This window comes from Brachypodium distachyon, chromosome 2 (assembly GCF_000005505.3).
Source record: "Brachypodium distachyon strain Bd21 chromosome 2, Brachypodium_distachyon_v3.0, whole genome shotgun sequence".
Taxonomy (NCBI): Eukaryota; Viridiplantae; Streptophyta; class Magnoliopsida; order Poales; family Poaceae; genus Brachypodium; species Brachypodium distachyon.
This window is the reverse complement of record NC_016132.3, coordinates 57,551,837-57,563,597: the sequence shown is the minus strand read 5'-3', so window position 1 is coordinate 57,563,597 and position 11,761 is coordinate 57,551,837. Positions and strand designations below refer to the sequence as shown.

Genomic DNA, 11,761 nt, shown 5'->3' with positions numbered 1-11,761 from the left:
CCGATCAAATTCTTGATGGTGACAGGAAAGAAGTTCAGGGCTCGCAGCTAAACATTCATGCATTATCCACGCCCTTACAAAAATAGAATAGAAACAAAGAGCAACGCTGGAAATGAAAGGTGAAACGTCAAAAATTAGATCTTACATAACTGAATACGAAATTTTGTCTTACGAGACTGGAATGAAAAGGAGTCTGAAAGCTGGCTGCTAGGAAGGAAGCAGCCGCAATGAGAAACTAAAACAGGAAACAGCCAAGCAGTACATCATAGTTAAAGCTCCTGGTCCTCTCAGAAATAAGAGAAAGAAATAGAAGAAGAAAAATCATCATGCATGGGCAGAGCAGAATGCAGGTGGCGCCTTAGAAATACAGTGGTTCTTGAACTGAAGGAAGTAGGAAGAGAATTCAGGCATAAATGGACAGCGTGGGAGCTTCATGTCGTTGCAGGAGGAAGACGAATCAAACGGCAATGAAAATGTGTTGTTCTTGAGTCTTGACCGTGTTTGTCGGAACGGAAGCACCAGAGGAGTTAAGAGACTTACACACTATATGCGCCCGCGCCATGTCCATGAAATTTCTTAGCTCCTGCTAGTGCTACCTGAATACAAATTGTTCAGTTAAATGTACAGAAATAAGAAGCAGAGTTCATCCATACACACTGTGTTGTACTTTTGTTATTCTTGATCATGTCATAAGTAATTTTGTCGTGGGCAGAAACAACGATTAAGACCTTTTTTCTTTTGTGAGGGAAGACAAAATGCACACAAGACCAACAAAGAGTTCACATTACAATATTCTTAGCTCCTGTTAGTGCGCTACCTGCGTATGCCACGGGAGGCACATGAGTACAAATTGTTCAGGTAAATGTACATAAATGAGAAGAAGCAGAGTTCATCCCTACACACTAGTATTGAATTGTTTTGTTATTCTTGATCATGTCATAAGTAATTTTGCCGTGGGCAGAAACAACAATTAAGACCTTTTTCTTCTCTGAGGGAATACAGAATGCACACAAGACCAGCGCAGAGTTCACGGTACTTTGACTACTAGACTGTAACATTAGGCCTTTGGGGGACTGATAGAAATATATATCTAGCTGAAGAAAACAGGCCAAACAAAATGCTGAAAGAATAATTGGGTGCTACTAATAATAAATAATGGAGCTGGTATTACCTGATTGCAGGATTTCATGAATCGAGCCCTGCACCTGAAATCAGGAAAAAGAGGGAAGATGAATAGAGTACTACATAAACACTTTGTGGAAAAAACACAAGGGACCAAAACAGCGCACCTTTCCCTCTGGTTCAAGAGAAACGGATGGCGGGATGGTTGGGATGGTCGGCCACTGCGGCCCTCAGTGCAGCTATCGCTTCCTCTGTCATCTTACATCTGCCTCCCACGCTCAAAATTTCAACCTCAACCTTCTCCAGGGAAGGAAGGTGACCCATGCCAAAATCAATGTTGCCGCGAGCCATCCTTATAGCCGGGAAGGCAAAGCGAAGGAGTTTAAGTTTTAGCGCAGCTCCTCGTGGAAATATAGATGGCACCGCCGCAACGCGGAAGAAGAGGCAGACGGTTAAACATGGGAATGCATCAGCAGTGATAACAGAAGTTTCCACTGTATCCGCGCTAACAGGTAATGTAGGGTCACCCATTAGACGGAGATAGCGGAGGGCTGGCAACATCCCAAGGAGCCGAATGTCTTCCGGTCGCACTTTCTTTACCAGTAGTGTCAGGCTTGAGATGAGAGGAAGTGACGAGGGATTAATCCATGCCGGCACTGTTGGTAACCAGCTGAAATATGATACACGGAGCTGTGGAGGGGGCACCCAGCCTTCCAGCACAAGATGGACAGGTCCATAGTGGCCAGATATATTTAGGCATTCCAATTTGTGCAGACTACCAAGGGATTCCACCAAGGTTTTATTGAGGCTATCATCCATAAATTTGCAAGTACAACGGAGCACCCTCAGCTTGGTAAAATAGCTCAGTTCTTTCACAATGTCTATATTAAAAATGTCATGAGACTTACCAATCAGCGGTCCTTCTATCACTTCTAGGGACGTTAGCTTATCCATCCCAGAGGGTAGCTTTATATCCCCGTGAACATACAGACACATCAGATGGCTTAGCAAAACAATACTTGTTGGCAATTGTTTTATACCAGTCTTTCTCAGGTCCAAGGTTTGCAAAAATCTTAGCTTTCCTATTCCCATCGGGAGCTCCGTGACACATGTACCTTTTAGACCTAGGTATCTCAAGTGTACCAAATTCTGGAAGTGCCCAATATCTGAAATAGTACAATCTTCTAAATCCAACACCCGCAGAACTTGAAAGCTCGAAGTAAGCAACACTTTGTTAATGGTATCTTCTGTGAAGTCAATAAGAGACCTGACTTGTGAAATGCTGATGGTAGCCGCGTCTACCTTGCTCTTTTGGATGGATAATCTGCGAACCTTGCCTTGTAAGTATGGCACTTTTCTCTCTGTACCATCCAATATTGTGACAAAGTTTTCTTCACTTGACAAGGAACATAGGAGATCGAGCACCATATCATGGACACGACAAGTTGTTACCCCTCCTTTATCATTCATGCCCACTAGCTGGATCAAGCTTCTATTAATAAGCTCATTGAGATAATACTCTCCAAGCTCATATAAGCTAGTCTCTTGCCTTTCACTATAAACAAAGCCTTCTGCTATCCACCTCCATATCAACTCACAACTCCTAACCTTGTAGTCCTCTGGAAAGATACTTAGATACAATAAACAAGGCTTCAGATAAAAAGGTAGATCATAGTAGCTATATAATAATATCTTCTTCATCTCCTCTACACTGTGATCTTCTGCAAGTCCACGACCAATGGAATTGAGTAAACGATACCATTGATCCTTTGTTTTTACCTGACAATTACTAGTCAGAAGACCTGATATAGTAATAATGGCTAACGGTATCCCGTCGCATTTCTTCAAGATATCTTGGGATACTTGTACCAATTCAGGAGGACAACTTTCCTCATGAGAAAATATTCTTTTATAGAAGAGCCTTCTTGAGTAATCATCAGAAAGAGGTTTCATTCTGTAGATATCATCACTAGAAGAACAACATGCTTCAGACACACTGACAATGCGGGTCGTCGTGATTAGTCGACTTCCAAGATTGTTCTTGGAAAATGCACACTTGATTAATTCCCATGCCTTCTTATCCCATATGTCATCAATTACGATGAGATACCTATATAAATGCTTCTGAGAGTTATTTCACAAGTTAATCAATATATGTAAGATTATTTAGAAAACGATTATTGAATTAATAATGATATATGTAGGCGAAAATCCAGCGGGAAAAAAGTTTTGGAATTTATAAATCTTCTACTAGAAGAAATGCCTATCGTTATGTAACAGGAAAAATGAAGCAACCTTTTGTCATTAAGGAATTCAATGAGCTCGTCGATGAGTTGCTTTTCTCCCCTTGCTGCATTATAGATCTTTGCATACTTTTTCTTGTTAAGTTCAAAGAGAACATCTTTCAAGACTTTCTCCATATTGGGATTCTGAGAAACCGAAACAAAAGCACCACAATCAAATTGCACTTTCACCTTGTCATACGCTGCTTTGGCAAGAGTCGTCTTACCTAATCCACCAAATCCAACAATAGAGACTGTCTTCAAGGGATGCTTCAACCAATCATCATCCTTTATCAACATGTTGATCAGCTCGTCCCGTGTATCTTCAATCCCAACAAGCTCTGCCACATCTGTGTACAGAGCCATCACGCGAGGGTCAACACTAGCAGCAACGCTACTGTCGCCCATCGCGTGCTCATACCTTTGCCGCAACTCAGCCAACTGCTTTGCTTGACCAACCGCTTCTTCAAGGGCATCAGAGATCCGATGCAGAACCCTGCCCTTTTTTAATAATTTGGTTACCTTCTTGAGCAACTTCTTGACCCTGTTCTTCGGGTTGGCAGGCTCATCACCATCCTCGACAAACACCATGAAGGTGTCAACAATGTCCTCCATTTGGTAGGACAATTCCTTGACATTTCCTGCCCAAATCTTGACCCCCATGTCGAGCTGCTCCGGCGGCACTTTCGCCACCTTGCATAGGGCAGCATGCATCAGCGTTAGCTCTGTCACAAGAGACTCGATGCCTTTCCTCACGCGCTTCTCGAGGTTGAACTCACCAACAAGCAGGTTGCCGAGCTTCGGGATGAGAGGGCCGATAGCCCCCATGGCGATCTCCATGGCTGCAGACACACCGTAAGCCGCCGTGCTTTGGGTGGAAGAAAGCTAGCGGCGCTAGCTATGCGGTTACTACAAAAGCACTCTGAGTAATTTTCGTTTTGCTTTCCTAAAAGGATGCTTAGAGCAGCTCCAAGAGAAGCCCCATGCCCCCATCCGGTGATGCTAAAAATGTGGCTCCAACAGCCTCACGCCGCCAGATCTTGGACGGGGCGCAACTCGAAGCTCGCCCCCGGATTTCGGGCGGGCGGCGGATCGAGGAGCCGACCGCCGCCGGATCTTGGACGGGGCGCCGCTCGAAGCACCTCCGCGACTGGTGGATCTATGCAGTGGCGGCATTGGAGGGGCCGCCCTCGTCGGCCATGGGGACAGAGGGAGGTCGGGAGAGGGAATGCCTGGATGGGGTCGTCGTCGGCGACGGTTAAGCTGCAGCATGGGCGGTGCGATGAGCAGAGAGATTGGCGGCGGAGTAGGCAGAGTAGTGGGGGTTCAGCTCCAACAGACTGAAACTTACGCAAATCGTCGTGCGATCTTTTTTTTTAAAAGTAAATTTCACAAAACCGTACTTCTCGGGTTCGGGTCAGGGTTTTGACAGGCCAGAGTCTCACAAAACCACATTTTTTCGGACAGATCTTCTCACAAACCCAAATCAGGTAATTAAGAGCATTTGACGGAGTTTTTGACAAGTGGGACCCACATGTCAGATGCCAGGTCGAACGGGTCGAACCGTTTTTTTTGTCCACGTCAGCTTTTGCCCGACACCCCGTTAAGCTCCTTTGTCTACCCGGGAAATCCCGATTCGATCCTGGCATCGACATGTGGGTCCCACTTGTCAGAAACACCATCAAACGCTCTTAATTACCTGATTTGGGTTCTGTGAGAAGATCTGTCCGAAAAAGTGTGGTTTTGTGAGACTATTAGTCATAACTGTGGCTAGTTGAAACCCTAGCCCCAAAAAGTGTGGTTTTGTGAAATTTACTCTCTTTTTTTCGAACCGGAGTCCGTGGACTGGATGAAGAATAGAGTTGTCCAGTTTATTAATGGAAAACCGGGCAAAAATCGTAACAAAAAGTCTGTAACACCGTCATGGAACATGACCGCAGTAGGACCGCACTGACCAACCTGGCCACCCACACTCACTCAACGCACGCTACCGAAAGAAGATTTCTGTTGAGGTTGCACGCAGAAGTCATCGTCATCACACAAACACTCCTCCTGAGCTGTCGACTCCGACTACCCCCACAAACGCCCAAGAACATGGACCCTGCCTCCGGAGGCACGCGAGCTCATGTCGGCCCATGCCAAACAGTCGGCCACCCTCACTTGCGAGCAAAAGACGCCGATTCTGATGACGAGCTTCAGAGGGGCAATATACGAGGCCTGCACCGAAATTACACACATTCAGAGCTTCAGCTCGTCATCGTGCGATCTCCGAGTTCAGCTCTCTGGCCAACCGCAACCAAGCTAGCAGCATTCATCCATTCTCCATCTGAAATTACACACATTCCAGATGAGTCCACAGCCACATTCATCCATTCTCCATCTGAAATTGGGGGAAAAAAGAAGGGAAGATGAATGGAGTACAATGTAAACACGTTGTGAGAGAACAAGATACTATACCAATGTACCTTTTCTTACGTGCCAAAAGGCCCAAAATAGAGTAGCTTTAGAACATACGGAGGGCAGGATGGTTGGGATGGTCGTTTGCTGCAGCCCTCAGTGCAGCCTCCGCTTTCTTCACCAACGCAGTGCTGGCTCCTCTGCGTGAAATGTGAACTTCAACTTTCTCGAGGGAAGGCATGTGCCTCATGCCCATATTAAATCCGCCACGGGCGATCCATATAGCCGGGAAGCTGAAGCGAAGGCGTTTAAGCTTCGGCGCAGCTCCTTGTGGAAATACAGATGGCACCGCCGCAACACCAAAGAAATAGCATTCGATTGCACATGGAAACGCGTCAGCAGTAAAGGAGGATATTTCCACTACATGCTCTCCTGAGAAGATCACACCAGCCCCCACCGTCAGGGAGATATAACGAAGAGCAGGAAGCATGCCAAGAAGTCTTAGATCCTCTTGTTGCACTTCATTCACAAATAAGTACAAGTAGGAGAGTAGAGGAAATGACAAGGGATTAATCCATGATGGCAATGTCTTGAAGTTGAAGGGGGCGACCTCTCCAAAATGTGGCATACAGAGGTGAGGGGGCACCCAGGCTCTCATGATGTGTATCTCTAGGCTTTCCACTTTGTGCAGCTTCCCCACGGACTCCACCAAGGCTTTATTCTGGCTGTAATCCAAACCACAGCAAGCAATCCAGAGCACCCTTAGCTTGGTCAGATGGCTCAACTCTTTCACTATATCTAGATTAAAAATGTGTGGAGATACCCCACCCACCATCACTCCAACTAGCACTTTTAAGGATGTTAGATTATCCATGCTAGACGGCAGCTTCATATCTATATGAACATACAAACACACAAGATGTCTTAGACGAACAATACTTGACGGTAATTCTCTTATATGATGAGCCTCTCTCAAGTCCAGGGTTTGCAAGAATCTTAGCTTTCCGAGTTCAGTTGGAAGCTCACTAATATGTGTGTCCTTTAGCCGTAGATACCTCAGGTGTAATAAATTCATCACACACCCAATATCCAAAACAGAGCAGTCTTCTAAATCCAATACACGCAGAATTTGAAAACTTGAAATAAGGAACACTTGGTCAACAATTTTTTTTGTGTAAACAGTAAGAGACCGCACGTGTGGCATTCTTGTGGTAGCAAGATCTACCTTGGTGTCTTGGATAGATAATCTGCGAACCTTGCTTTGCGAGTTAGGCACTTTTCTTTTGGTTCCATCTAATATCATGACAAAATTTTCTTCACTAGACAAAGAGCATATGAGGTCAAGGACCATGTCATGTACACAACAAGCTTCTATCCTTTCTTCATCATCTATCTCTACTCGCTGGATCATGCTTTTGTTTATTAGCTCGTTGTAGTAACTCTTTCCAAGCTCATATAAGCTAGTTTCTTGTTTTCCACTTTCAACGAAACCTTCTGCTACCCACCTCCATATCAGCTCATCTCTAATGATCTTGTAATCTTCTGGATATATACTTAAATATAATAAACAAGGCTTCAGGTAAGAGGACAGATCATAATAGCTGAATAATAGTATCTTCTTCATCTCCTCTGCACTACGATCTTCTGTAAGACCACGACCAATGGAATTGAGCAAAGCATGCCACTGGTCCTTTGTTTTGACCCGGTTATTACTAACCAAAAGACTCGCGATAGTAATAATAGCTAATGGTATCCCACCACATTTGTTCAAGATGTCTTCTGATACTTGCATCAATTCATGAGGACACCCTATCTCGTGATTAAATACTCTTTTATAGAACAACCTTCTTGAGACATCGTTAGAAAGAGGTTTCATTTTGTAAATATCATCACTAGAAGAGCAACATGCTTCAGACACACTAACAATGCGGGTAGTCGTGATTAATCGACTTCTGAGATTGTTCTTGGAGAAAGCACACTTGATTAATTTCCATACCTTTTCATTTCATATGTCGTCAACTACGATGAGGTACCTATACAAATTTTCCCGAGTTGTAGTTGACATATTAATCATATTGTTGATTCATTATTTACATATATATAGTCTTCATGAAAGTGCAGCACATTCCCCCCCCCCCTACCTAACTCATCAATTACTATTGGTCGATGTTCATAATTACTTGATTAGGTGTTGCAGGCCAGAGCGAAATACATGAATTCACTTCTTTACATGAATACTACTCCCTTCGTTCCTAAATTCTTGTCGCTGTTTTAGTGCAAGTTTAAACTAAAACAACGATAATAATTTAGAAACGGAAGGACTATGTATCTATATATAGTGAATATGCTATACTAGGATGAATATGCACCAATACAAAATAAAATGTTGCCATGATTTAACTAGGCAAATTTTTTATCTATCTTCAATAGGAAGGGTTACCTTTTGTCATTTAGGAGTTCAATCAGTTCGTCGATGAGATGTTTTTCTCCCCTTGCTACATTATATATGTTTGTGTACTTGTCCTTGTCAAGTTCAAACAGAATATCCTTCAAGATTTTCTTATGTCAGGGTTTCTAGAAACCGAAACAAAAGCACCACAATCAAATTGCACTCTCATCTTATCATACACTGCTTTGACAAGAGTTGTCTTGCCTAACCCACCAAATCCAACAACAGAGACCGTCTTCAATGGATGCTTGAACCAATCATCCCCCTCTATCAACATGTTTATCAGCTCATCCCGTGTATCTTCAATCCCAACGAGCTCTGTCACATCTGTGTACGGAGCCATCAAGCGAGGGTCAACGCTAGCGCCATGGTCGGAGTCGTGCATGTCTTGCTCGTACCTTTGACGTAGCTCACCCAACTGCTTAGCTTGACCAACTACCTCTTCTATGGCACCAGAGATCTGATGGAAATACCTTGCTTTCTTGAATAATTTGATGGCCTTGTTGAGTAACTTCTTGATCCCATGCTCCGGACGTACAGGTTCACCACCATCCTCCCCACCCACGATGAACGCATCAACGATGTCCTCCATTTGGTAGGACAGCTCCTTCACTTTTGTTGCCCAAATCTTGACCCCCTCGTCGAGTTGCTCTGCCGGAACTTTCGCCACCTTGCCGAGGATTGCTTGCATCAACGTCAGCTCTGTAACGAGAGACTCGATACCTTTCCTCACACGCTTCTTGAGGGTGAACTCGCCGACGAGCAGGTCGCTGAGCTTGGGAAGGAGAGGGCCGATCGCTGCCATGGCGATCTCCATGGCTTGACCTCTCTCTGCCGCTGTTGGTAGCGTTTGTGTTGGAAGAAAGCCAGTAGATCGATTCTAGTATTATAGCGCTGTGCCGCTGTGCGATTGCTAGGAAGGCACTCTGGTTATAATGATCGTTTTGACACCATTACAAGCCACCAATCTCCTTCTGGTCGTGTTGTTGTGTTAAAGAAAACGGACGAGAGAGGTAAATTCCACATTTCCACCTGCTCCCCGAGACCATTTGTGTGGAACACTGAGTAATTTATACTCATGCAATGTTTAAGTGCCAGGACAAGTGTGACCGTTTACCCACTTGCGAAATGGTCTCATGTCTGATGGAGAAGGTTGACACATTAGTTTAGTTAAAACAGCTCAGTTTGCATTACCTAGAGATAGGGTGCACACGTTAATTGGTTGGACTAATCAACTTTGGCATGCACCACAGGCATTGTGTCAGACAGGGAAAAACACACATTTGAACTTCTAATTTCAAAGACAAAGAATGGTGGTTGATCTATACATTTCTCCAATATGCTGGACAAAGTCGTCAGCTATTTTGTCAGAGGGGCTAGCAAATTTTCAGTGATACTAATTGTCAATACATCATTAATTAGTACACGGCGATGTTCTACTGGAATAGCCTGTGGAACCAAATGTTTCATATCATTCCAAATTTCCGGTCCAGCAGCAGTATGTTGTTCACCTCATGCTAATCAGCATTCGACCACGGTAAATTAAAGATGTGCCGTCGGCAACAGGCAGGCCATGGAACAGACTCTGGGACGTACTCTGAAATCTAAACCGATCAAACACTTGATGGTGATAGGAAAGGACATTCAGGGCTCGCAGCTAAACATTCATGCATTATCCACGCCCTTACAGAAACAAAATAGAAACAAAGAGCAACACTGCAAATGAAAGGTGAAACGTCAAAAATTCGATCTTACAGAACTGAATGGGAAAATTTATTTTACAAGTCTGGAATGAAAATGAGTCTGAAAGCTTGCTGCTAGGAAGGAAGCACCCGCAATGGGAAATTAAAACAGGCAAACATCCAGCAGTACATCGTAAGTTAGAGCTCCCGATCGTCTTGAAAGAAGATAAATAGAAGAATAAAATTCATCTTAAACATATAGCGCAGAGTAGAATGCAGGCATAAATGGACAGCATGTGAGCTTCATGTCGTTGCAGGAGGAAGACGAATCAAACGGGCAACGAAAATGCGGTGTTCTTGAGTCTTGGCTGTGTTGGTTGGAACTTGGAAGAGAAGCAGCAGAGGAGTTAAGAGACTTTCGCACTATATGCGCTCGCACTATGTCCATGAAATTTCTTAGCTCCTGTTAGTGCTACCTGAAGCACAAGAATACAAATTGTTCAATTCCGTTTTAAAAAAACAATACAAATTGTTCAGTTAAATGTACAGAAATAAGAAGAAGCAGAGTTTATCCACACACACTAGTATTGATTTGTTTTGTTATTCTTGATCATGAAGTAATTTTGTCGTGGGCAGGAGCAACAATTTATTAAGACCATTTTTCTTTTCTTTTGTGAGGGAAGACAGAATGCACACAGGACTAACGCAGAATTCACATTACAACATTCCCGGTAATTTAAGTAGACTATAACCTTAGGCCTTTGGTGGACCGATCGAACTATCTAGCTAGTTGAAGAAAATAGGCCAAGTAAAATGCTGAAAGAGTAATTGGGTGCTAAATAATGGAGTTGGTAGTACCTGATTGCAGGATTTCATTAATCGAGCACTGCACCTGAAATTGGGAAAATGAGGGAATATGAATAGAGTAGTACGTACTACGTAAGTACTTCTGTAGATAAAAAAAAACAAGGGACCATTAACAGCTCACCTTTTCCTGTGTGCGAAAACAAATTTGATTAGTAGAAACTGATGGTGGGATGGTTAGGATGGTCGGCCGCTGCGGCCCTCAGCGCAGCCTCCGCGCCCTCAACCATCGCATAGCTGGACCCGCCACTGTCAATGTCAACGTGGACCGTCTCCAGGGAAGGGAGGTGGCCCATGCCAAAATCAAAGTCACGACGAGCCATCCATATGGCCGGGAAGGCAAAGCGGAGGTGTTTAAGTCTTGGCGCAGCTCCTCGTGGAAATATACATGGCACCGCCTCAACCCCGAAGAAGTGGCACTTGGTCGCACATGGGAATGCATCCGCAGTAACGACAGACCTTTCCAGTGTATCCGCACTAATAATTGACATAGTGTCACGCCTTAGATGGAGATAACGAAGGGCTGGCAACATCCCAAGGAGCCGGATGTCTTCCGGTTGCACTTTGTTCACAAGTAGTGTCAGGCTTGAGAGCAGAGGAAGTGACGAGGGATTAATCCATGCCGGCACCGTTGGTAACCAGCTGAAACTTGATACACGGAGCAGTGGAGGGGGCACCCAGCCTCCCTGCAAAAGATGGGTGGGTCCATGGCTTCCACGCATACTTAGGCTTTCCAGCTTGTGCAGACTACCTACGGATTCCACCCAGGTCTTGTCCAGGCTATCATCCATAGGTCCCCAAAAACAATCAAGCACCCTCAGCTTGGTCAAATAGCTCAGTTCTTTCACAATGTCTAGATTAGAAACGCCGATACACTTGCCAATAGACGGACCATCTAGTACTTGTAAGGACGTTAGCTTATCCATCCCAGACGGCAGCTTCGTTTTTATATCAACATACAGACA

At 44.3% G+C, this 11,761-nt stretch overlaps 1 protein-coding gene and 1 pseudogene across 2 annotated transcripts; both read right to left on the bottom strand.

Moving 5' to 3' along the window:
- Nucleotides 1–107: 107 nt before the first annotated feature.
- On the bottom strand, nucleotides 108–4,764 carry LOC100839998 (disease resistance protein RPP13). 2 transcript variants are annotated; one of them, XM_024458881.1, is made up of 5 exons: nucleotides 4,184–4,763; nucleotides 3,418–4,097; nucleotides 1,290–3,232; nucleotides 1,172–1,205; nucleotides 108–596 (listed from the first exon to the last, which is right to left on the bottom strand). In XM_024458881.1, exons 2-3 carry the CDS (start codon nucleotides 4,065–4,067, stop codon nucleotides 1,303–1,305), a joined length of 2,580 nt encoding a protein of 859 aa, XP_024314649.1. In that variant the 5' UTR covers nucleotides 4,068–4,097; nucleotides 4,184–4,763; the 3' UTR covers nucleotides 108–596; nucleotides 1,172–1,205; nucleotides 1,290–1,302. The 2 variants fall into 2 exon arrangements, with proteins under 2 accessions (XP_024314649.1, XP_014754976.1); XM_014899490.2 differs by having other exon boundaries at nucleotides 3,418–4,764.
- Nucleotides 4,765–5,471: 707 nt separating this feature from the next.
- LOC106865414 lies at nucleotides 5,472–10,830 on the bottom strand (annotated as a pseudogene).
- Nucleotides 10,831–11,761: the final 931 nt, after the last annotated feature.